Source organism: Sinocyclocheilus grahami, unplaced genomic scaffold (genome assembly GCF_001515645.1).
Source record: "Sinocyclocheilus grahami isolate Dianchi unplaced genomic scaffold, SAMN03320097.WGS_v1.1 scaffold132.1, whole genome shotgun sequence".
NCBI lineage: Eukaryota > Metazoa > Chordata > Actinopteri > Cypriniformes > Cyprinidae > Sinocyclocheilus > Sinocyclocheilus grahami.
The window spans coordinates 2,425,540-2,453,326 of record NW_015505311.1 but is presented as its reverse complement, the minus strand read 5'-3'; the positions used below and the strand labels follow the sequence as shown (position 1 = coordinate 2,453,326).

Genomic DNA, 27,787 nt, shown 5'->3' with positions numbered 1-27,787 from the left:
GAGTTAAATCATAAGAAGGAACCCCCCGTAAGTGTTAACCAATAAAAGAAAACTTGTAACCATTCTAAGGGTTGTGTGATGTCTCGAATCAAGCGCCACAGCAGCATCCCTCAGTCTGACACCATGACAACCGCGGCGCGCGAACGCTGGAATCTTTGCAGCTGCCGCGAAGCCCAATATGAAGACAAGATGCCGCCATGCGAGCGCGAGACACACTTGTTCCTTTGAAAAATATTCCTCGCTCCGCACTCTTGGAAAAAGACGTCGAAGATTCGCAAAACCACCTGTGTCTAGCGTCCGTTGGCAATGTGAGATAAACAGGCTTTCTGCTAGCTAAACCTTAATATTTATGTGGCGTAAGAACTGCGCTGGGTTGAATACACTGAAGTAAGCCGCGCGCATAGGAGCTACGAAATGCGCATTGGAGTCAGGAATGCTCCTCATGGCGTTTACGCGTGGAGAGCCCACTGGGGCGTGTGTGCTGTGCGTGTTAATGCATGTGTGAGATAGTGCGAAAGCAGGCTTGTATTTGCCGCACGCGTTCCACTGGCTCTACATGGGGAATATGAGGATCTCGTGAGGACGCCAATGATAAATAGTATTCCAGAGTCCTCAGCCACATAAGAAGACCACGGAACACCCTCCTCAGAGACCCCTTGTTTGATAACGAGAGGCGATTAAATATCCACATAGTAAGGCGCATCAGGTAAGCGACGCCATACGGGGATTCGTTACATTCGCATTGAAGTTCTAACCCGTCTTTTGTCGAGCATCATTTGATGCGTCGCAAAAGTCAAAGCGCTCAAGCGCCTTCGTACCTACATCTGCAAGTGTCAGTGCGTGCGTTTGGTCAACAAGAATGGACAAATCACACATCTAGCCATGAAACTGGTCTGTAAAGTAAATGAAGCGTTTATGCAGATTTTAATGAATTGGGGAAGCTTCATGAGATTTGACAGCAAATATTGAGACCAATGATTCAGACGATAAGAGTTACTACAACATTGATGTTCTGTTGTCTTAAAAGCTCTTCTAAGAACTTAAATATTTTGTTGTAATTGTGTATTGGGGTTTCATCGTCTTAAATGATGCTGGTTACTGCATGGATGATTAATGCTGCAGTGTTGGTTTGAGTTCAATTTAGAGATCACACCATATTGGTTTTTGATGACTATACCAATACAGATTATTTTTGATGTTTAAAGTGTCCAATAACCAATATGCAGAACAGAATGGATGCTTAATGCTGCAGTGTTGGGTTGAGTTCAACTTAGAGATCACACCATATTGGTTTTTGATGACTATACCAATACAGATTATTTTTGATGTTTAAAGTGTCCAATAACCAATATGCAGAACAGATTTTTAATTATTATATTTTTGCTTTTTTCTACAATAATTAATCATCTTAAAACAACTACAAAATAATATTCATTCCGAATAATGTTATATTACTATGATGATTTATTCAAAGTTGTTTGCAATCTAGATGGTGGCAGATTTATTTTGATCTTTGTTTAGGGCTGTCTGAATCTGAAACAATACACTTCTCACTTGAAAATGAATGGCTGTTATATAAAAGAGTCAAAAGTAATTATCCAAACTGTGTATTAAATAAGTTGCTGTACTTGTAAATATTGTTTTTGGCTGCTTCTTCATAGTGATCAATCAAATGGCATCATTTACTGATAGAGATCTAATAAGTTGAAAAGAGTGAATATAAGGACAAATATTGGTCAAACGAATCATCAGTCTGTCTTATTACCGTATTGTCATTTATTCAAAATGCCAAATTATAATGGTCATGTAATTTTTTCTTTTCTTACATGCATTAATGCATGTAAGACTTGCTAAGCAGGCTCTGCTGGCTACAGGATAATTATTGATACCCGCTGCTCTCTGAGGGCTGGAGATTGTGATCAAAGATTTATACACTCGTTCCAGGCGCTGTTACTGTACGTGTGGAAACAGGTTGGGAAGTAGACAGGGATTGTCCCGATAGATTGCTCAGCACCTCAAGGGAGCTGAGGAAAAAAAGAAATTGGTGTGAACAACACTATTAAGTCTGAACAGTATAATGAATTGTTTTTAATGCAGATTCTTAATGATTTGGGGAAGCTTAGTAATATTTCAAGGGCAATTGTCATCAACGATGCAAATGATAGTTGTTGCAACATTTATGTTCTGGTTAGTAATTGGATCTAGACTTTATTATCATTAGTCATTGGTCATTAGACTAATGGCGTGCGTCTTGTGTCTTTGGGTTTCATCATCTTAAACAAGTCCTAATGCTGCAGTGTAGGTTTGAGTTCAACTTTTTAGACTAATGGTGTTGTAGACAATTATCATACTTTTTGGCATGAATTAAAGGAATAGTTCACCCAAAAATTCACATTTGCAGAACATTTACTTATCCTCAGGCCATCCAAAATGTACTGTAGATGAGTTTGTTTCTTCACCCGAACAGATTTGGAGAGATTTAGCATCACTTGCACTCCTCTGGAGTGAATGGGTGCCATAAAAACTTCATAATAATCCACAAGTAATCCACATGACTACAATCCATCAATTAACATCTTGTGAAGTGAAAAGCTGTGTGTTTGTAAGACACAAATCAATCATTGAGGCATTTTAACTTTAAACTGTCACTTCTGTCCAAAATACGGGTCCATAATCCATAATAACTCTTCCCCAGTGATAAAGTCCATCCCCTGTTGTCCTCTCACATCAAACTCAACAGATATATTTGTTTAGAACTGTTCTTTCTGCATTTGTTTTCACTTGTAAACAGGGCTTGATCTGTTCATATTTCTCTCCTGATTCATACAAGATCACTTTTTCACTGGAGAAGGCAATATTACTGACAGAGGACTCTTATTTTAGCCGTTAGCAAGTTAATCTTGATTGATTTGTTTATTACAAACATGCAGCTTCTGGATTACTTGCATTACTTTTGGATTATTGTGATGTTTTTATTAGCTGTATGGCCTCTCATCCTGCCAGCACCCATTCAAACTCATCTACAACTTGGATGACCTGCGGGTGAGACAATTTTATGCAAATTTTCATTTTTGGGTGAACTATTCCTTTAATGCATTTACACAAACTGTTCATGTATAAATCCATTTATCCAGATAATATAAATGCAGAAATAAAGTTATTACATTAATGTTTTAAAAATGAAATTATTAATATAGAATAATAAAAATTATTAACAGAAAAAAGTAAGTAAACACAAAGATTATAAATGATGAAATCTAAACAATTTAATGCTTCTCTGATGTTGCATTTCACTTAACCAAAAAAGGAGCACCACAGCTGGATTGGATACTATGAGTCATTTTATGCTGCAGATACAGTGTACAGTGTACAGAAACCTTAAAGGGGTCATATGATGCAATTTCAATTTTTTTTCTTTCTCTTTGGAGTGTTACAAGCTCTTGGTGCATAAAGAATATCTGTAAAGTTGCAAAGACTAAAGTCTCAAATCCAAAGAGATATTCTTTATAAAATTTAAGAGTCAGCCACGCCTACCTAAAACGGCTCGTTATAACATGCCCCCACATATCTACGTCACTATGTGGGAAGATTTGCATAACGCCGCCCAAATGTTCACACAAAGAAGGAAGGCGTAACTTTTATTCTCGCTGTAGTATTGTTGCCGCCGACATGTCGTGAAAGCACTGTGTGTTTCGTTGTGAAAGCGAAACTACTTTGTTTGGCCTTCCAAAAGAGGACGATTTCTGCTTCATCATGCCTAGAGCTGATCTGTGCTGTTTGCTGAGGAAATACAACAACTTTGCGCTGTGAATCGCAGGATCGGCTTTCACCGTGGACGAAGCAGAGTACAGCCCGGGTTCGTCACATGTGGTTGCCGCAAGCCTCCTTCATCGAATCTGCCGGCCGTGCCGTTATCATGCCCGCCGCCTCTGCTCACTCAGCCCGCCGGCCGTTCCTCACTCTAGCCCCTGGCCTCTGCTCACTGTAGGCCACCGTGTGTGACGCTGTGTTTCGTTGTGAAAGCGAAACTACTTTGTTTGGCCTTCCAAAAATGACACGACTAGAAACACTGTTCCAGAACACTTCAACCCAAATATTCAGATGTGTGCCGTACATTTTATGGAGGACAGTTTCCTGATCCTGGTAGAGTAGACTACAATGCCGGCTGTTCTGACACACAGACTGTAAGTATGTTTTTTATATTTAAAGAGTTTTTATATTTTATATTTTTTATATTTAAAGCAAGTTTTTTGGCCAGTGTAGAGTAGGGCTTGTTGTTTGTCATTTCTCCAATCACAAATGCAGACATGGTTTTATGTTTACACTAATTATACACTTATTATAAGTCATTATAATCCATAATTATGTCCCCACTGGATGCAACGAATGCCTTGTTTATAATGGATTTTCATGTTTTTAAATCATCGCTCCGGCCTGACTGGACATCATCACAATATTTTAAGGGGCGTAACATTTCCGTCACATGCTTGAGGTATTCGGCCAATCAGAGCACACCTTGCTTTTCAGACCGATGAGCTTTGTAAAAATCGACGCGTTTCAGAAAGGCGGGGCATAGACGAGAAACAATAATGTACAGTATGTGGAAAATAATGTGTTTTTTGAACCTTAAACCGCATAAACACATTTCATTACACCAAATACACAAAATAATGTTCTTTTTAGCAACATCATATGACCCCTTTAAGACTTAACGCTACAGGATGATAAATTATGTCTGTTCATCTCTGAGGGCTGAGGAGTGTGACCCCAGTTTATACACTCGTTCCAGGTGCTGTTTTGAGTGCAAACAAAAGGGAGGCAGCAGACAAGGTTTGTCTCAAATGAACTGTCCATGCTCATTGCCTCAAGGGAGCTCAGGGGGAGAAAAGAAATTGGTGTGAGCAACACTATTAGGAGGTGTCCAAAAAAAATCTTTACTGTATTACGTTTAGTTTGTTGGTCTATAAGAGACGCATTGAGTTTGTAAGCCAGGGTTTATTTGGACTAATGTCTCTGGGGATCAATTTAACCTTGTCCCCAGTTTTTCATCTCCAGGGTTGTAATGAAATTGCACAGGACCCATCAGGGTCCAACCTTTCAAGCCCTTGATTATAAGTGACTGACCTAGCCTCTCAAATAAGATTACACCGCTTAATGGTGCATTACATAAGACAAACAGATTTGGGACTTAGGCAAATACAGGTGTGTATTCACTGGCCCACACACAGATCTCCAAAAGTGGATTGTCATGCTTTTCTCAGAATAATCATCAAATTCTTATTGTACAGTGCAGCTACAGTAGTGTAAGTGATTTTAAGGACGGTAAAGAGTCCTTGAAGGAAAAGTCCCCCAGACCTCTTATCCTGGATTTCTCTTGCTTATTTTGTCACCTTGGCATCATTCAGGACAAGAAGATGATGGAATAGACTTATTGGTAACAAGTAAAGCACAGATTCTTCAAAATGTAAAGAGATTAAGACAGTTAAAAACTGTGAGAAAAAGAAGGAAAGAGATAAATACGGACAAAAGGGAGAAGGTCAGATTTACTTTGTGAGAAGATAATAAATCTAATTGAATTGCAGGGTGTCTGGTGGCTTATGCTGTCTCGCTTTGTGGTGACTGAGTGTTTGAGACCAGCAGAAGTCACCTCCACTGAGGCCCAGACTCATACAAGCTGCTTATGCGGTTTACATCAAATCAGAGCCCATTACTGAAACTGCCAGTACTCTTTAGCAAGAATAATGTGCCATTATTGGAATGATTATTGGCTGAATGTACCTACTGTTTTGGTCATTATAAAAATGCTTTGGATGCATTGATGGATGTGATTATTGTCACATTTATATCTAAAGTTGATTAATGATTGGTCCATGTGATTTCAAAATGGATCCTTTTAAATGCCTCATGCTATCTTGCCTGCTTATGAAAACATACATTGGTACTTTATTTACATTTATATAATGGCAATGTATGTATGTATGTATTTATTCATTTATTTACTCTTTGTTAATGCTCAAAAATTACTGACCTGTCCTATCTTAAGTGTTTCCATGCGGACAAGATTTTGTAAGTAGTAGCCCTCTGTGCTTAGATTGCATATGTAATTTTTTTATCAAATTTTACTTAAATCATCCAAAAATGTTTAATTACAGTACTGCATAATTTAAAAATTCCCTTAAACACAAATGCCAGGCACAAAGTCACACTTCACACTTCCAACTAGTGTTAATTTTGTCAGCTATTTTCATTTTAGTCTTAGTCCCGGGCTAAAATGTCCTTGTTAGTTTTTATCATATTTAGTCAACCTTATCCTATTTAGTTTTAGTCAAGTTTTAGTCGACTAAATTTAGTCTAGTTTTAGTCCAAGAAAACCTGAAGTATTTTAGTCTAGTTTTAGTCAATGAAAACTTGACATTTTAGCAATAAGATTATTATTAATTAACCGTACAGCAGTATTAATTTTGGCAGCCATTTTTTATTTAGTCTTCGTCTTACTCAAATGTACATTTTAGTTATCATATTTAGACAAACTTGTCCTGTTTTTGTTTATTCAAATGAGCATTTTAGTCAGGTTTTTTAGTCAATGAAATATTAGTCACATTTTCATCATTCTGTATAATGGTTAAACTGATAAAAAAAAAACATTTCTCAAAATTATAATCGTAATGAATTGTCATTTGAGAAATTTACTTTTGCATTTCAGGTATTGCACTTTCTCCAGTAAGCACAAATCAATAGAATGTGGACACATACATGGTGTATTTTACCTCATCTAGTGTACTGATTTATTATAGGCTTTTTATTTATAAATCAACACCAAAGACTTATGCAATTGCTCTGTCTACATTATGAAAACAGCTAAAACAAACAGTTGTGCAGTAAGAACAATATCCAATAAAAACTTAGTGCTTACTGTATATAAGGCATCATGTGCTCCAGATCCACAATCAATATGAAAAAGTATCAATAAAAGTAGTTATAATGAAATTAGAACAGTAATATTTTACAAAAATGTGTGTATGTTTTTTTAATGCTTATTAGAGTATCATGCTAATGTCTCCAGTGGGTCAGTATTGAGTCAAATCTCCCATGTGCTTCATGCGAGACAAGCTATTGGTATGGCTCATGGATTTGCCTTAGAGCGCTCCAAATCAGTCATGTTTGAGTTCCCATGCTGTTTAGGATGCCGCGTTAGAAGCTCGCTAGGTTGTGGAACAGTGCTTCAGACACACAAAACAGAAACTTTGATCCCATCTCACACTGATGACACATTCTTTAGACATGACAAAAGCATGGATTTGAAGTATCGCCTAAGTTCACGGAGAGGAGAGTAACTCAATGTGCCTGGCATATTAAACTCTCACACCGATGCTTTACATCACTGCCACACAGCATCACCATATGTCACGGCAAACAGCTCTTAACCCTGAAAATGACTCACAAGATGAACTCACTCATGGCTTATTCTCTCCCATAATTATCACCGCTGCTGAATTAAAGAGCCTTTCCATAGACCAGCGAGTTTGTTGATGTGGATAAATAATAGAAGATTGTGTTTGCGTGTGTGTGCATGTTACAAACGCAAGGGAGACTATGGGTTGTTAATTATCTATTAAACTAAAAGGTTAAACTGGAGATAGGCTGTTGGGAATACATTCACTTGAGGATTAATAAGAAAATAGTATCTGTTGTACAGAAGCACACGGATGTGACTGAATTTAGAGCAGGATTGGCTTTGCAGGATTCTTTGGATTTTGTTCATGCAGCCGACTAATGAAAAAATAATAAAGCATAGAAAGTTAAGTATGGTATATGTATAACTTACCCTCACCACATAATAGTCAATAATAAGTGCCTCTAATTAGAGAAAACAGCACATTTCAAAATTTCCAGGCGTTTCTGCCAGGAAAGTAGCTAGAAAAGAAAATCTTTGATCATATTTGAGCATGTAATGCAAAGCAGCTAGTACACAAAAAAAAATGTTTTGCCCCTTTCCTGCCTGTCAGATAAGCATTGGAGAAGCTAGATCTGGGCTTTTCATGTTTATATGGGAAGCATGCTGGGAAGAACAGCCATAGTCCTTCCAGTCTTTGCATTCTTTACACTAGACAAGGTGGAGATGTTTCCGTGCTTGTCTTTCGTAAGTTTGTTTTGGATCATGTGAGATTGCTGAGCTTAGATTTTACAATTTATATCCACTAATCCACTAATCCACTAAATCCACCAATTTACAAAAAATACAATTTTAAAGGCTTCCCAAACACCCTCATGGGTTTGCTCCTGGTTTTCTGACATGAGGGTGGAGCACACTGGTGGGTTTGCTAAAAGGAAAAGATATAATGGTGAGGCAAGCAGTCGCTTTGCATTATTAGAGAATCTGACAGGAGGAAATATTTCCTTCCTGTTAAATTTTCATAATACGTCTGCCCATCAGTGTTCGTTAGGGTTTGTCGAATGAGTAATGGTAAAAGGACAGAGGTTTCCTCTAAATGTTAACTGTAGGGCTGCTAGGGCATGACAAATTGACCATGATGATAAGTTGCGACAGCAGAAAAATAACGGAAGCTAGAAATGGAAAGTTTGTCAAAAAATAAAAAACTCAGTTGTTGTTAACAAACAATTTAAAAAAAAGTGTAATGTTCATCCTTTACCAGGTTGTAGTTGCTAGACTGTTGTCAAGGTGTTCTGAGCCATTGTTAAGCACTGTACTAAAGTGATTTAGAGATAAATAGATAGATAGATAGATAGATAGATAGATAGATAGATAGATAGATAGACTTTTAAAAATGTTACAGTTTCATATTTATCTTAGACGGGTTTCCTGCAGACTGTCTCTTTCTAAACACACACAGCACAGAAAAGAGTTTAATTGGATTACAGTGGCGTAAACGTGCCATCCTTCACAATCTGCTGTTTTGTAGCCGCTGAGATGGCGTGCTTGTTTCTGATGCCTCTAATACCCGTACATGTCTACCCAGTTGCATGGCATCCATGCCAGCCTGTTTCTTTAGTTACGACTCAAGCAGTATGTGCTAATCTCCCTGCTTCCCGTATTTCAATGAAATTATTCTTAAAACACAATTGTGCTGTGTCAGGCCATTTTTTTATTAATTTACTAATCTCAAAGGACCAGACAAGCCCAAAAGTGTTCTTATAAACGTCTGTGTTTTATTCTCCTGAGGTTTCTCCTGAAAGATCAATACTCTCTGTCTGATCCAGTCTGGAAAATACTCGTCGATGTATTGATTTAATCAGTGTGCCCATTCGGACCTCGTCAGCGGCTTTTCATTGATCGTACAAGTTAAATTTATTTCCCCTCAGAGCACAGTGTGTTTCTTTTGTGACTCTTGTTTTTCTTTAAAAACAGGGGAAACAAAAAGCTATTTGAGCAAGACAATATTACAGTGAGTTTTTAAAAAGCCTGAGACTACTAGTAAAAATTTTGCTATTTTGCATGTTTAAAATGAGAAATTATATTATTAGCAGAAAAAATTTACTTAAAGTTGATTTGAGAAATGTAGATGAATTTCAGAATGTCTTAGTATTTGACATCTCTTTTCTGCTTAATAATGATATCCTGAACTCAAATTATAACCGTCTTAGCGAGTTTTTGCAAAATCTTATGATCTACATTTTGCACAAACAGACCAAAATTAATGGATTTAAAATCGTCAATGCCACAATGTAGTCGACGCTTACATGTGATCAGTGACCTGTTTTTTTCTTTTAAATACTTCACATAATGGTACTGTAAAAACAGTTTCAGATCAAATGGTTTATCAGTAAATCAATCATTTTGGTAGATGCTATGGAAGGAAGTATCACTGAGTTCAGGCACTCCGGAATGGCTCTCAGTCCAACCAGAGAAGCTTTCTCAGATGTATCACTGGGGATTGTCCTGCACACTTAGTTTACGTCTAATTTATCAGCTAATGTTAGCCCAGCTTATACTCTAATGATATTCCTCAGAGATAAGCAGCCCTTAGCGGACTGAGAACCATAGATTAATTACACAATTAAACCATCTGCAATTAGACTGCAGAGATAATTGCGCGGTCAGAGTGGTGCTTTGTAGAGGAGTCACTGGGGCTGTCCAACGTATGCCTTCCCTTTATCTTCTCCTCCGGATTAGAAGCAGGGTAAAGTTTATAGGAAGGGTCATCGATTGTTTGAAATCACTGTACTGCACAGCAACCACATGAAAGTAAAAGAAGGCCAAAGCAAGAATTTCTTTCTTTGCTGGTCAATAGGTAGGATATATGACATATTGTGACCCAAAAAATTATTTGCAGACTTAAGGCCCAAAAACAATAACTATAACCTATAACCATGCACTCATTATTTTTGAGGGGGCACGAGTAGGTGTGGGGTTGTCATGTGACACACAGCAGCCACAACAACACTTATGTTTTATTTTTCCCCCAAACGCATTAACTGCATTTTCATGAAATATCTTCATTCTCACCTTTATAGATTATGTTGATCTATTATAGTGGGCGATGGTCAAAGTAACCTAATCTATTAACTATGCATAAAAAACCTGTCTGTTTACTTAATTCAGGTGTTCCTGTGGCTCAGTGGTAGAGCATTGCGTTAGAAGCCTGAATGCACTGTAAGTTACTTTGGATAAAAGCATCTGCTAAATGCATAAAAAAAATTATTAACAGATATGGGTGTCATGCCATAACATATTTTTAATACGACTGAGTTTATATTTATTGTGAATTTAACATTGAAAGTTAATGCGAATAAAATCATTGCAAGTAAGTTTACTAATCATAACACTTTCGTTGTACAGAAAGAGAGCAAAGAACTTACATTATCAAAGAACATTTTCACTGACAATCTAGTTCGAGCACTCTCAAAAACTCCCATTAAAATCACTGAAGCTGTTTACACTGAGAAATTCATATCTTACAGATTCATACACACATTTGCACTTTGTTATTTCTGACGAGAGAATTCGCCAGAAAGAGGTATTCAGTCAGCGAGAGAGTGAAGAAACCACCGGCAATTTAGTGATGACTCATCTGAACGTGTCTGATTGGTCATTGCATTCATAAGCTCAACTGAATCGTGTGTGATTGGTTATAATACAGAGCTGTAAAAACTCGTCTGTCTCTGGCTCAGCGCCAGCCAGCGAAAGCAGATTTGAATTTAGCAGCTGATGATATGATGTGCTGAACGATCTAATTACACTGGTGTGATTGTATTAAATATAGAAAATATTAATCACTTTGAATGGGCATGACGCCTCTGACTATAACGGTAACTATATTAGCATACACACCAATGCACGATAATCATAAGCGTGCTCTGCAGTTTTGTTGTCTGCTGTTTTAAATTCTACAGCACTTTAAAGCAGGATGGATTCTGATTAGCTGTCAATGTTTTTATCATTCATCAGCTGGAAAAATCATTCTGATAATGATTCCAGCTGTATTGTTTCTCTGTGTCATTATCATTATAGTTGTAGATAACCCTATTCTCGGAGAATTAGAACGATTATTAAAACTTTATAGTTACCATTATACTTATTGTCTTTGGTGGGGCCTTCAACATCAGCACGAAATTAAAATTCCTCAGTGCTATTTATTTTTTTAAATGCATGATATAGATCTTTTCACGAGTTCACACTTACATATAATGAACAGAGTAAAGGTTATGCGTATTTGGCGTGCTGTCCGGGGAGAGGGCTCCGAGCTCGGTAATTACTCTCGAGCCCGGGGTACTCCCCCTGTCCGGGGAGAGGGGTCCGAGCTCAGGTCTAAGCCCGGACCCAGAGCGCTCCCCCCGAGTGTTCCTCCCCTTGCTGGGGTAGGAACGGGCTGAAGGTGAGGAGTCGGGGTGGTGGAGGGATGCTGAAAGACTAGAGATAATGGAGGTGACATACACAGGATTTCTCCAATCATTTAGTCCGCTTAAATTCCGCCCCTCCACAATCGCAACTTTAAGCCATTGTGATTTTAAGCGGCACTTAAAAACAGTGTTGGGAGAAACGTTACAAAAGTAACAACATTACAGTAGTATATTACTTTTTCCTGTAACGCAAGTAATATAACGCATTACTAATAAAATTTTGGGTAATATTGTAGGTTACTCGTTACAATCTCGGTAACGCACGTTACAACAACATATTTTCTCATGCACACACAATACAGCATTGCAAACGTTGCAGCCTGTTCATTATCAGAATAATATACAGTCAACTAAACATATAGATACACTCGTTAATTAAAATAGTCTGTAGTACAATCCGCGTTAAGTACAAAGCCTGGTTTACATAATAAATAATAGTTTAGCAATCAAATACATTGCGAATATGGAAACATTTGGATTTGTGCCGAATGAGAGCGGTAGGCTCATATATACATAATAAATATACATAGTAGGCCTACACATATATTATGCAAACAAAAACTTTTATTTTGGATGTGATTAATCACAATTAATTGTTTGACAGCACTAAAAGAAATATAGAACAAAAATTATTTTAGAGCAAAACATTGTATGTCTCAAATGATAAAACAATGTTTTGTTGTATTGCATAGTTAATGTCATCATAAACTATTGTTACCGACCAAAATCACCATGGGACTTGATAAAATATATAAAACATGGTAAAAGAGGGTACTACATATTTATTAGTAGTTATTAGCCAATTTATTTTATATACAAACACGCAAGGCACGGGGGATGTGTACAAATTTGTGAATGACAAATGTCTCAATTCTTTATCAATCAGCAGAGCTTTCATCTGAGTTCTGCAGGAGCAGATTCCATGTAGGAATTCTCTGTAGGAAAGCATGTAAAACTCACTTCTCAGTTCTCACAATTTCTACAACCTTTGCTTTTCATTTAGAAGAAACAGCAGTATTCTAACACAATGGTCGTTTTTTTCCTAAAAGCAACCATGATCCACTTTGAAAACAGCACTGATCCTGGAAAGGTTTGCCTGTACCATGTGCCTATCCAGTATCTAAAAATTAGCATTAAGGAGCAGAGAGCTGTGTGGGTGTACCAGCTGCAGTGGGGGCAAGTGCACTGATGTGTTCACCAGCATAGGATTAACATGGTGTGGATATTTAGAGAAACTGAGAAAAAGAACTCAGATTGAGCGAAAGTTGAGATGTATTGTTTGGTAAAATCATTGTTGGCTTCCACAGACTTTCTTTCTTTCTATAAAGGATGTAAAGTTGTGATGTAAAGGTACAGATATTTTCTTCCATATTGTGATTTGTTTTTTGATTCCATATTAATATATGGAATGTGTACATCCGAGTGAAAATGAGTGAATTATCGGAAAAGAAAAATGTAGGGAGGGGACTTGGTTTTATCCATTGTTGGTTGATTGAAAGTAGGCAGATCTGAATGTGACCTTGAGGTCAACTGTAAAGGTATGTTCACACTTGGCAGGTTTAGTTAGGTTAAAACAAATTCTGATGCAATTGCTCTGTTAATGCGGTCAACCAAATAAGTGATCGCTGCCATCTGAACCTTGGGGTGCACCAAACAAGCAGAATGAGACCCACCTTTTAACAAACTCTGGTGCAGCTTGACTGATATATGAATGCAACATGGAGCAAAGACATCTAAACGAACCAAAAACAGAACATGATGTCAGAGGATGCAACCCTAAAATGGTATTGGATCTGTATCAGCCGATACTCAGAATTTTGGTATCGGAATCTGATCAGTTTAGAAAAAATGGTATCAATGCATCCCTAGATTTAAGTGGACTAGGTAAATGACTTAAGTCCAGTATATGTCCTCAAAGAGAACTCTAAAATTTCACCAGGAGTTATGACATTTTGATTAAACATTACAAGCTCAAAAAACATGTATGGATTGGTCATTCACAATAAAATGTATAAGATCCATTCAGAAAATAAATAGGGTAAATTTCTGACTTTAAGTTATATAAATTGACAAGCTGAAAGAATGCTAATAAATTAAGTCATAGGGTATTAGTGTGCACATTACAGATAACATGAAATCTATGTTATGAGTGCATTAGGGGATCTGCATCTATTAGACACCGGTTAGACCCCATAATATAAAATTCAACGCAAAGTGTGAATTGGGTGCTAATGAGTCTGAGTGTGCTGATAAGTGTGTGTGTATGTGTGGTGTCAGTTGAAGCGACACCATATGGAAGACGCCACCTGGTGTGTCTGTTCATCTTCTTCAGAGAAGAAGATCAAAGCAAGACGCAACATCATCACGGAGTCAATCACAGTAATTACTCAAGTCTTCCCATTTATTCTGGAATTAGTGGGATATTTTTTGCTTGCTGATCGGTACACTTTGGAATGAGTTAAGATGAACTGTCAAAACTGCTGGTAAACTGGTAAATCTTTTTGAATATTCCACTGGTTTTCTTACCAATACTAAATTGCATGTTATCCATACACGTAAGCAGAAAAACAGAAAAAAAGCAAAGAAATATGTGTCCTCACTAAAGAAAGCAGCCACTTGTGTGGAGTTTCCTTAAAGGCATATTCTAGGTTGAGTTTATGGGCCATAACTGTGAAATGCTGTCGATTACCACAAACAATAATTTCACCCTTCTGTATAAATGAGTGAGAAAACTATTTATTTATTACCATAATAGCAGCCTAGCAGGCAAGCAGGTCAACCACAATAAATGTTTAATGTTTAGTATTTCTTACCAACCCTGTGTGTCCAAAGTTATATCCAGTTTTTAAACTAATGTTAGGACCAGCTAAAAATGTAAAGCTAGTTCCATGTCAAGATACCAGGAATACCATGGGAAGGATGTGACACCAGAAACCATAAAGCACTGTTTACATTTTGCAAACTTATTACGCTAGTAAAGCATAATCAGAGGTTTTCCCAACTAATCTCACTTCAATATTTGACTAATTTGACATTCACTTTTATTTTAAACTGCTAATGCAATGCGTTGACATTCCGTTAGCCTGTTAGCTTGTCTTTCGCGTTTCCATTTGCGTTTCACATTTCCTACCATTTCTCTCTCTCTCTCTCTCTCTCTCTCTCTCCGTTTTCACGAGTTCATCAAACAACTGTGGTAAGTCAGAAATAATTTAACAATCACAGTGAGTCATGGCTTCTTCTCCTGTTATTGTCACTTGCACTGTTTGCCATATGTGTAGTGTAGCATCCTCTGTCACCGGCGAGGGATTCACATGTGATAAATGCAGGGAAATAGTTAGGCTGACAGAGAAGATTTCAGAACTACAGACACTCATGCAAAATTTAATTGAGGATAGTAAGAATGTACTAGAATGCCTTAGATATGGCTTTGGATGCGACTAGCTTAGCAAGTCCTGATGTACATTGTTTGGTTCCGGTTGCAGAGCCACTGCATCAGGGCGACTAGATGACTGTGAGGAGGCATCAAAACATTAAACAGGTTCTCCCCACTCAGTGACAAACCCACTGAGAAACCTGATGAAAGTGCCCTAGTTATTGGCAATTCTATTGTACGGAACGTGAAAATAGAGACACCAGCCACCATAGTCCAATGTTTACCGGGAGCCAGAGTGGCTGACATCTTGGCAAATTTAAAAGTGCTGGCTAATGCTAAATGTAATTCAGTAAGATTGTTATTCACGTCGGCACTAATGATATTCGACTTTGCCAGTCGGAGATAACTAAAAATAACATTAAAGAGGTGTGTGAACTTGCCAATACGATGTCAGACACTGTAATATGCTCTGGTCCCCTCCCTGCTTACTGTGCTGACGAGATACATAGCAAACTGTCAAACCGCTCTTCTCTCTAGAAATATGGCACATAATCTTAGACTATGACTAACTTGGGCCAAGGTCAGGAAGCAGACAGACTGGCTAAACCAATCATCTGCTAGCCGCCTCAAGTAACAGAAGCCAGTTAATTCTCAGCACATAAAGACTCTTTCACCTAGATATCATATTATAGAGACTGTGTCTGTTCCCCAAACTAGCAAATACAAAACAAAACAAAAAAACGTCCAAATCAATTTATGGGTAACAATTTAATCGATAATCAACAAATAAAAAACAGATATAATACAAATAAACAAATATAGCTTGTCTTAATGAATATTAGATCCCTTTCTACAAAAGCGCTTTTTGTAAATGATCTGATCATAACCTAGATGTGCTCTGTTTGATAGAAACCTGGCTAAAACTAGATGATTACGTTACTTTAACTTAGTCTACCCCCCAAGATTACGGCTATAAACATGAGCCACATCCAAAAGGTAAAGGGGGAGGTGTTGATACAATTTAATTAATGATAAATCCCCTGTGACATTTGTACTGGCTACTGTATACAGGTCACCAGGGCACCATACAGACTTTATCAAAGAATTTGATGATTTTTTTTATCTGAGTTAGTGCTGGCTGCAGATAAAGTCTTAATTGTATGCGATTTTAATATCAATGCTGATAATGAAAAAGATGCATTGGGATCAGCATTTATAGACATGCTGAAATCTATTGGGGTTAGACAACACGTGTCAGGGCCAACTCATTGTTGTAATCATACTTTAGATTTAATACAGTCACATGGAATTAATGTTAATGGTGTTGAAATTCTGCAGCAGAGTGATGATATCTCGGATCATTATCTAGTCTTGTGTATACTCCATAAAGCTAAAGCTGCAAACTCAACTCATTGTTACGGATATGGTAGAACCATCATTTATACAACAAAAGACTGCTTTGTAAATAATCTACATGACTTTTCACAATTCCTCAGCAAATCCAATAGCTCAAAAAACTTGATGTTGTAACAGAAACTATGGACTCTCTTTTCTAGCACTAGATACGGTTGGTCTTTTTTCACTTAAAGAAGATTAACGAAAACAGTTCCAACACCGTGGTATAAAGAGCACACTGGTGCCTTATAGAGAGCAGCCCGGAAAAGGGAGCGCAGCTGAAAGAAAACAAAACTAGAGGTATATTGCTATGTTGTATTCTGAATAAAATGAAATTTGAAACTTCCACATCATTGCATTCTGTTTTTATTCACAATTTGTACAGTGTCCCAACTTTTTTGGAATCGGGTTTGTAGTCTGACTTTGCTCCTGTCCAAGTATTAATACTTTTGATCTTGGCCACTTGAAAGTGTGTGCATGTGACAGGAAGTAGCCTAAGTGTGCAAAACTGCCCACAGTCGAAAAATAACCATCAGTGTTTTATGAATGAATCAGTGTTTTAATCAATCTTTTAAGTTAATGAATCATTGTGATTTACTTGCATTCAATTATATTTTTCAATCACTGGAGTGTTTTGAAACGATTGAATGCTTTACTGTCTTTAAAGGGGCTATAAGCAAGTTGAATTAATATATATTTATGTGCTCATGTAGACCAGTGATATTCCCATGATCTACAGTATATAATTAACGAGGCATTATAATATTGCAGATCACCCACTCAACGCTTGAGTTGAAACTATAATAAATCAGCGTTTAAAGTGTATAAACATTTATACATGAATGGAGAGCCACATTCCGTCTAACATCTACTCAGCAATGAGCAGAAGGTGTTCCATTTATATACAGGTGCATCTCAATAAATTAGAATGTCGTGGAAAAGTTCATTTATTTCAGTAATTCAACTCAAATTGTGAAACTCGTGTATTAAATAAATTCAGTGCAAGGCCCAGGAAACATTTGCAGGTGTTTTGAGTTGATTAGCTGATTGGCATGTCACCATATTCTAATTTGTTGAGATAGTGAATTGGTGGGTTTTTGTTAAATGTGAGCCAAAATCATCACAATTAAAAGAACCGAAGACTTAAACTACTTCAGTCTGTGTGCATTGAATTTATTTAATACACGAGTTTCACAACTTGAGTTGAATTACTGAAATAAATGAACTTTTCCACGACATTCTAATTTATTGAGATGCACCTGTATGTGCCTTTATTCATTTGGATTTCATAAATATTTTGTTTAAATGAGACATAACACAGTTTCTGCCAATCTCATGTTAATCTTGATTACCTATAGAGTAGTACTGCATCGAAGAGTCTTTAGTTTTATCAGATTTATAAGACAGATACAGCTGTACAGCTTCTCTCCGAAAACAGTCGAGCTCCTGGAAAAATGCCATAGGCGGAGCTAAAGAGTTACGAGCACAATAGATTTTGCGTAGCGATCGTCTGCAAGATGTGACATCGACATAAATAAAACAGAAACAAATACTCTTCCAGGAGAAGTGCCCATACTTTATGACGTCATACAGGACCATAAACTAAAAAATCTTTCCAAAACTTATACGAACCCTGAAGGAGTGTATTTGGTACAGAAATACTCCATTGTTTTTTTTAAACTTTGGCCATGTTTATCATGAGAATCCAACTCGTTAGCAGTGTAAATAAGTCAGAATGCATGAAATAGCATTAGACGTCCCCTTTAAATGTTAATTTTCTCTTCACCTGTTGTAGAGGTTTGATGACTCTCTAAAGTGATACTGAAAGCTGATTGGCTTGAATGGTTTACCTATGACGATGATTGGTTATGTATTTGTCAGGATACAACTCTGACGCAAATGGTGTTGCATCATTTCAGTATCCACGCTGATCAGTTTTTGATTATCTGATTATGATTCTGGTCAGTTTAGGAGAGAAGCATTCATGCTGTCTATATAATGTGTCATTGATTATATAGATTAATGCTCTATTAATGAGTTTGTTGTAGATTTGTAGACAGGATTATGCACGACTTTGTCATTATTGCCACTTACTGGTGTAACAATGTACTGTATTTTGCAGAAAGATTCGCAGATTGAATCAATGAATGAATCTGAAGAAATCTTTTTAGTGAATTTATAAGATTCCATGTACAAATCAAAATATCCTAAAAATTTATATATTAATTTTAACAATTCACATAATGCAGCTTTATATGATTCTAATTCAAATCACAGAATCCTTCTGTATACTGTTCTAGCAGACAAAAAAAAGACCAAAGACCCAAATATGTAAATATCAGTAAAACAAGGAATGTGATAATGATTCAAATTATCACTGGATTTAGCTCTCAAATTACATAATTATAAAATATAAACTCTTCACATCTTTCCCCTATGTTTCCCACAATGACTTCCCCTAAACCAAAAGTGACAAAAGAGTGTGATAACACCCTCATGTTTCCACACACACACACACACACATCAGTCACTCCCAGAAACCTATTAAAAATAGATGTAGTGAACATAAAGTTCACCTATTAATTTTTCATTAAATAATCAAATTAATTAAATTTCTCACCTATTAATCTGTCTACAAGTACACTTCTTTTTTTTTTCTATGATTGAATTTTCCTCACGTTAAACTTCAAAAATCATATCTTAATCCATTTCAAGATCATAGAAATTACTTCTGTGGAATGATAAGATATATAATTTATAAATGTATACTATTTCCACTGCCAAACAGCATGTAAGCTGACTCACTGTTTATTAAGTGCCCATTTCCTGTTTGTTAGTGCATATTAAAGTATTACAGCTTCTCTTTCTCTGTTTTCCCCCCCTTCTTCTATCAGCATCCATCATGAATCCCATGTCACATCTATACTACAAAAAAAGCAGCTACTCTCCGTACCGGGACAGAATCCCTCTACAGATCGTCCGGGCGGAGGTAGAGCTGTCTCCAGAGGAGCGCTCGTTCCTTTCAGCCGTAGAAAAGGGTGACTATGCAGGGGTCCAGCATGCACTACGTGAGGCGGTGGTCTATTACAACATTGACGTCAACTGCGTGGATCCGCTGGGCCGCAGTGCGCTACTAATCGCTATTGAGAATGAGAACCTTGAGGTGATGGAGCTGCTTCTGGATCATGGAGTGAACACTGGAGATGCTCTGCTCTACGCCATTCGCAAAGAAGTGGTGGGAGCCGTAGAGTTACTGCTGTCCCACAGGAAACCCAGTGGAGAGAAACAGGTCTGTATGTGTGTTGTTTTTTTATGCATTTTCTCTGCTGAAAAGAGACACTTTACACTAGTATTCATTTCTGTCATGGTTCAGGTTGATTTATGCATTCTTTAGTCTAGACTCGATCTGACAAATGTTGGATAAGTTAGTTAAGAAGGGATACCAGCACAACATATGTTGGTGACCAGCCTGGCTAATTATTTTAGCTGGTTCACACTGTGTACTAACCAAGTGCAATACAACAAATTTCTTGCGGCAAGTAATTTGTCTATGCACACTAAAAACCATATAAAAAATGCTGCTCAACAGGACATAATCACAGCCAGTCAGAACAAATTTATGCTTTATGGAATGCAACAGTCGGGTTCCAGAAGTAAAGATTCCATTTATTTTCTCCATAGGGAAATTGATTTTTAAGTAGTACTTATACACCTTTAAAGTAGGGGTGTTGAAATTAATCGTTGCATCATTGCATCGATGCATTGCGATGCAGACGTGGACAATTCTGCATCGATGCAGTAATAGACCATAATCGATTATAGCCTACTGACGTCATTCGCATACGCGCTTGTCACGTGAGTATTAAAAATGCACCCACTATTTTTAAATCGAGATCTGGGCACACTTTGGAAAAGCCAAGCTTAGTGTGGGAAAAAAACTGATCATGGATTTTTCCTGCAGAACAAGACAAAACATCTGATATGTTTAAATAGTTCTACCAGAAAGACTCAGGAGGTGATGATAAGTTTCGAAATAATTTATTTTACAAAACCAAGACATAAAAAAACTGAATTCTTTGGCGTAGGCCCCATCCGTAGCTTGAATCTGTAGGTTGAAGATTCAGCTATTACTGCCGAGATGAAGGCAGGGGTGGAGCCTACCCCCCTGCGTGGACAGGGCCAACCTGGTGGTGGTGGGGAGGATGGAAGGGAACATCAATGTCAGTTTCTGCAAACACAAGGAAAGGTGAGTAAAGAGCTTTTATATTTCTCGTGTCGAGTGACAATTGGCTAGATCTAATTATAATGCGTGACGCAGCATTAAGTCTTCCTAGTAGAACTTACGCTAAAGCTTCCATATCTGTGCATTAGTGTGAATGCAGCCAATTAAAGCTGCCACTGTCTATGATCTCATCAGTGATAATCAAACAGCAATAATGCTGAGGAAAAAAGAAAAACCCATAACTGATCGTCTGTAAACTTTCGGACACTTAAAGCACTCTCAGATACTGAAAGTACTTTTTGTTTATCACTTGTAATTGTCTTTATTTTTGCTTGTATGTTTTGAAGCTATATTTATTTGGTTAAGTTCTTAACAATTGTTTTGATTTATTATTAATTTGTAATTATTTTAAAAAGTAGCCTGCTTATATAATTTTATAAAATGCACAAAATAAATTTGATATAATCGCGATGCATCGTGATATCGAATCGAATCTTTGACTTGATAATCGTAATCGAATCGAATCGAATCAAATCGTGAAACCGGTGACGATTCACACCCCTACTTTAAAGACAGACCTTTTGTGAGCTCTGAGGTTGTTAATCAATCATACAGTCTTTTGTTGAAGCCATTATTTCACATTATTTCAACATATTTTTCAAAGAATCGTGTTTAAAGGGGTGGGTCACTGGGTTTTTTTCTAGGCTTGATTGTGTTTATGGGGTGCAGTCTAACACGTGTTAATGCTTAGTTTAAAAATAAACTGCATTATTTTTCACATAATTTACCTTTATTCCACACAGCTCTGTCCCTTCTCTGAGAAACGGTCTGATCATTTCCTGTTTTTATGAAGCCCCGCCCTCATAAATAGGCGATGGGCTCTGATTGGTTAGCTAGCCCAGTGGGTTGTGATTGGCTAAACCGCCTCTAGTGTGTATCTAAACATCCCGCCCTTCACCTCAGCGGCATGTGCTCCGGTTGTTTTGTAAACAACGGCATCGTTAATATCGCTTATCAGTTTGAGCCTGATTGAGAAGCAGAGGATATTATTGAAGAGGATCGTGCAGAACCTGTGCAAGCACGGCTTTTAATGGTAGGCCTATGTTTTTTGTTTGTTGTTGTCTCATACTAGAACAGATTTTTACGTGCACCTTTAGTTTTCTCTTCCTCTTCTCTAAAGCAGTGCAGCATGGCCTCGCCCCCTTTGCTGCCTTTTCCCGAGGGCTGGGTTTATCTGGGTTTGTGATGTCACGAACCCGGGAAGTAACTTGTTGTAGTCCCTACCAGCCATTTTTGTAGGCATTAAACTGCCAGAATTTTAAAAGACGATATCTCCATTTGCATTGAACTTTCAGCTTCATAACTTTGCAGATATTGTTTATGCTCAAACAGCAACATTACACACTAACTAACGTTAAAAAAGTGAAATCGCAATGAACCACCCCTTTAACAATGGAATTCCTGGTGAAAAACTAAATTTCCCATAATGCGGTGAAGAAAAATTCACCAATCAGACAAATCTGCTCTGCTAAACCTTCACGGTCTTCCTCTGGGGCCACACTTTCGTGACGTAAGGCCACTTTGACTGTTGGATAGAAGTCAGCTGCTGCGGAGCTCGCCTCGTGTGGGCTCGGCAGATGTGTGCATCAAGGGCGCATAACGGTCGCAAAGAGGGCGCTTGCGAGCACCCTTCTGAAAGCTAAAATGACAAATTGGACACCCTACGGTCTCGTGGACTTAACGGACACGCACACGCAGCAGCTATTGTAAGTCCGAAAGACCGCAAGTGCACATGAAGTGTGCCATTTGGGACAGGGCCAGTGAAGCACCGTGAATGATGTAGTTGAGTCTTTATAGACTCTCAAAATACTTTGATTTTGCTTTTCTTTTCTTTTTTGCAGAATATTTAAAAAAAATTATCGTTTTGATATACTGTATATGAAGAGTTCAGATGCAAAAGCCTCTAAGTGCCATCTGAAATTTTCATCTAAAATTAGCATTTTTATCAGGCTGCTATGTTTAGGTTCAGTAATTTTACTTTAATGGCAATGTATAGGTCCTTTTCTATGCAATTAAAGTGAAATAACTGAACATAAATATAGGACCTGATAAAAATGTCATGGCGTTTAGAGGCTTTTGCATCTGAACTCTTCATATAATCAACAACTTTAAATGAATAATATATTATTATTACTAATAATAATTTGTAAAAAATAAATAAATCTGTTATTATTAAATATATTTTTCTCCATAGTTTTTAATCTGATAGATATCTGACTGGTTCTGAAAGCAAGTTGCTTAAACAGCTTAATGCAATAAATCATGAGTTTGAGATTAATTTGTATTTTTGACTGATTCTTTAAAAAGAAGAACTGATTAAAAATAGTCATATTGTGAATCAGATGCATGTGAGGACAACACTAAAGAAAGATTGTCTTTGCATTCTTTCATAAGCTCATAATTCTGCTAAAACATAATTTTTCTTGCTGTGGCAATGTACATTTGTTTGCAGAGCAGGAAATGCTTTCATGGTGTGGTTCTTTAGTACAGTATTTCACTCACATCAGCGATAGAATGAACTTTGTGATTGTCAATGGCACCGAAAATCATTAAAATATACAAGTAGTTATATATATATACAGTATATATATATATATATATATATATATATATATAAAACCTATTCTGAATAACAAGTACCAGTAGTTCTTGATTCCCAACTCTGTGCACCTGGTTAGGACACAGTACATATAGGCTAAATATAATGTTTGCATATGCATATTGACGGTGTCTTCCTACAAACGCAATGCCATATCGATGTTTGTGTGTATGCAGGTGGGAACTGTTCATATTTGTGGTTGTACTCTATGTGTGTTTGGATGAGTGGGTGTTCCAAAGCTAATAGAAAAGATGAGATGGCAGAGATTTATCTTTCAGATTTGAATTTCACCTCACGTAGCACGACAAATCTTTATTGGATTGCATTTTGTTATCCTCTAATCTTTCCCATCATTCAAAGGTAAGATTAACCTGAAAAGCTTGCATTCCTGTATTCTCATCGATCGAGTTTTGCGGCATGCTTGGTTTGGTGGCCAGTGGAGGATGAAGGGGAATGGAACTTCAAGCGAGTTCTGCTAACATACAATGAAAACGGGCATGTGACAGCGGTATTCACTGTGAACCGAGGTTCGATTTATACAGCGTGGTGCCAGAAGGAAGCCACTGCACACAAAAGCTGTCACTATGAATTTATCAGTGCTTGAGGTTATGAAAGGCCTTTTCTAAGGAGTAGAATCAATGATGCATATAGAATCACTCACATCTACAGGTGAATAGCTGATGTAAAGCTGAGCAGGAAATGCAGATTCTGCAGAAACTTTTTTTTTTTTTTCAAATAATTTCATATACAGCAACTCTGTTACACTTCTCCTTCACTTAAAAATATAGTTATTTTGCTGAACTTGATTCAGCTGAGGAGAGTGGTTCCTTAATATTAAAGTAATTTGCAAACACATGTAGACACACTCACACGTAGACACTTCAGTTCTCAAAGCTCAAAGTTAGTATGTGAACATTCAGATTTATACTCTTTTATTTATTTTATATTTATGCTGTCAAGTCCATATATTCTTGAGGTGAACAAGGTGCTCAACTCAAGTTCCACTATTCTCCATAAAACACCACTCTGATGTAAACTCTTTTCAGTCCCCTAATAACTGATCATTAAACACTAAACATTCTGCCCCTTATCTCATTTTGCACAAAACACATTAAATAAATCTTAATTTCAACATTTACTCTCCCTGCCCAGTCCCATGCAAAGCTTGCTGGAAACTCTGCCCAGTTTCAGTAACGCAGTGTTACTGCCAATGAAAAATATTAATTCAAAGGATTATTGGATTGAGCAAAACTTCTGTTTTACTAATTTAGACAGATTGCATGGAGTAAAAATAAATTGTGACAGCATGTTCAAGAATTGTACTGAATTAGCATATTTTAATTATGTAAATTGAGCAAGCAGTTTTTGTGTGTGTGTGTTTAATGGAATATAATTTTTTGCATAATGTCAACCTAATGTCAAACTATCCCTTTAAACTAAAAATTATTGGATGTTCAAAATGTCGCATCCTAATTTCATGTTTCAATAATAAGTCAGCAATAGAAAGAAAGCTGAGCTTGTCTAGTTATTTTTTGTGGTCTTTACGAGTTTTGGTAATACAGAAAGTGCTGCTGGCTTGGTTGCAAGTGTATTATGCACTGTGAACAGTATTATTTACTATAAACATATTTCTAGTTTGTTTATACACACTGAGGGAGGAGTTAAAATCATTGTTTGTGGTTATCAACAGGATGCTATGAAAAAACTGTGATTCCAGTTTGTTCTAGATTTTACATTGTTCACATGTATGGAAGTAAACAATATTACAATTTTACATTGTTTATCATACATAAGTAAACAGAACTGTCCTTACAATCAAACATATTAATATAAAAATGAACTGCATAGGCCCATTAATATGCAAAAGTATGATGATGACAGGCTGAATAAAAACATTTATAAATGTTTCTGGGAAACATTTGCACAAATTAACATTTGCGCTGGGTAGATCAGTGTTTTCCAAATGGGGTTTGTGAACCCTTGGGGGTTTGTGAGTTGATGAAAAGCTAATAATTAAATTGAATGTAAAATTTAAATGAATAAATGTGGCTGCAGAATTAATCAAAATAAAATTAAAGGGGTGGTTGATTGCGATTTCACTTTTTTAACGTTAGTTGGTGTGTAATGTTGCTGTTTGAGCATAAACAATATCTGCAAAGTTACGAAGTTGAAAGTTCAATGCAAACAGAGATATCATCTTTTAAAATTATGGCAGTTTAATGCCTAAAAAAAAACAACTCGTAGGGACTACAACGAGTTACTTCCCGGGTTCATGACGTCACAAACCCTGATAAACCCCGCCCTCGGGAACACGCAATGAAGGGGGCGAGGCCATGCTGCGCTGCATTAGAGAAGAGGAAGAGAAAACTAGGGGTGCATGTAAAAATCTTCATATATGAATCAAGATTCTGTCTTCTAACGATTCTAATGGATTCACAAGTTTCAAAATCAATGTTCTAAAGCGGCGGTTTTTAATACTGTTCCTCGCGTCCCCCTGCTCTGCACACACTCTGCATCTCTCTCTCTCTCTCTCTCTCTCTCTCTCTCTCTCTCTCTCTCTCTCTCATTCAGATCATCAGCTCAGCTCTGTTCCATTTATACAGTTATTTTCACATAGCTATGAGAAGTGTTATACATGGACGTGCGTGCAGTTGCCATACTGTATTAAAGCATTAATCAGGATAAAACTGTATATTAAAAGCTAACAGGAGCAGTAGCATTCACAAAATAACAGCATATCTAAAAGTAGGAGACAACAACAAACAAACATACCATTAAGAGCTCTTCACTAATATCCTCTGTCTCAATCGGGCTCAAATTGATAAGCAATATAGATGACGCCATTGTTTACAATACAACCGGAGCACATGCCGCTGAGGTGAGGGGCAGGAAGCCTAGACGAGCACTAGAGGCGGTTTAGCCAATCACAACACACTGGACTATCTAACCAATCAGAATCCATTGCTTATTTCTGAAGGGGGGCTTCATAAAAGCAGTAAATGATCAGCACGTTTATCAGAGAAGGGACAGAGAGGTGAAGAATAAAGGTAAATTATGTGAAAAATAATGCGTTTTTTAAAAAACGAAGCGTGAACACGTTACTGCACCCCATAAACACAATCAAGCCTAGAACAAAACCAGTCAACCACCCCTTTAAATCATGTTAAAGCTGAGTGTGATTATTTACATTTACATTTACATTTAGTCATTTAGCAGACGCTTTTATCCAAAGCGACTTACAAATGAGGACAATAAAAGCAGTCAAAACTAACAAAAGAGCAACAATATACAGGTGCATCTCAATAAATTAGAATGTCATGGACATTGTCAATTATTTCAGTAATTCAACTCAAATTGTGAAACTCGTGTATTAAATAAATTCTATGCACACAGACTGAAGTAGTTTAAGTCTTTGGTTCTTTTAATTGGGATGATTTTGGCTCACATTTCACAAAAACCCACCAATTCACTATCTCAACAAATTAGAATACTTCATAAGACCAATAAAAAAACATTTTTAGTGAATTGTTGGCCTTCTGGAAAGTATGTTCATTTACTGTACATGTACTCAGTACTTGGTTGGGCCTCCTTTTGCATGAATTACTGCATCAGTGCGGCGTGGCATGGAGACAATCAGCCTGTGGCACTGCTCAGGTGTAATGGAAGCCCAGGTTGCTTTGATAGCGGCCTTCAGCTCATCTGCATTGTTGGGTCTGGGGTCTCTCATCTTCCTCTTGACAATACCCCATATATTCTCTATGGGGTTCAGGTCAGGCGAGTTTGCAGGCCAATCAAGCACAGTAACACCATGGTCATTGAACCAGCTTTTGGTGCTTTTGGCAGTGTGGGCAGGTGCCAAGTCCTGCTGGAAAATGAAATCAGCATCTCCATAAAGCTTGTCAGGAGAAGGAAGCAATGAAGTGCTCTAAAACTTCCTGGTAGATGGCTGCGTTGACTGTGGACTTCAGACAACACAGTGGACCAAAGTCCTCTTTTCAGATGAAAGTAAATTTTGCATTTCATTTGGAAATCAAGGTCCCACAGTCTGGAGGAAGAGTGGAGAGGCACAGAAACCATGTTTTGTTTGAAGTCCAGTGTTAAGTTTCCACAGTCAGTGATGATTTGGGCTGCCATGTCATCTGCTGGTGTTGGTCCACTGTGTTTTCTGAAGTCCACAGTCAACGCAGCCATCTACCGGGAAATTTTAGAGCACTTCATGCTTCCTTCTCTTGACAAGCTTTATGGAGATGCTGATTTCATTTTCCAGCAGGACTTGGCA

The 27,787-nt window shown here is 37.3% G+C and overlaps 1 protein-coding gene across 1 annotated transcript in view; it reads left to right on the top strand.

The window, feature by feature from the left end:
• Positions 1-528: 528 nt before the first annotated feature.
• LOC107590730 (short transient receptor potential channel 5-like) overlaps positions 529-27,787 on the top strand; it is a 78,416-nt gene continuing 51,157 nt past the window's right edge. Inside the window, exons 1-2 of the mRNA XM_016279641.1 lie at positions 529-706; positions 19,522-19,916. Coding sequence (XP_016135127.1) covers positions 19,530-19,916 — 387 coding nt within the window. The 5' untranslated portion in view covers positions 529-706; positions 19,522-19,529. The remainder of the gene's footprint in view (positions 707-19,521; positions 19,917-27,787) is intronic.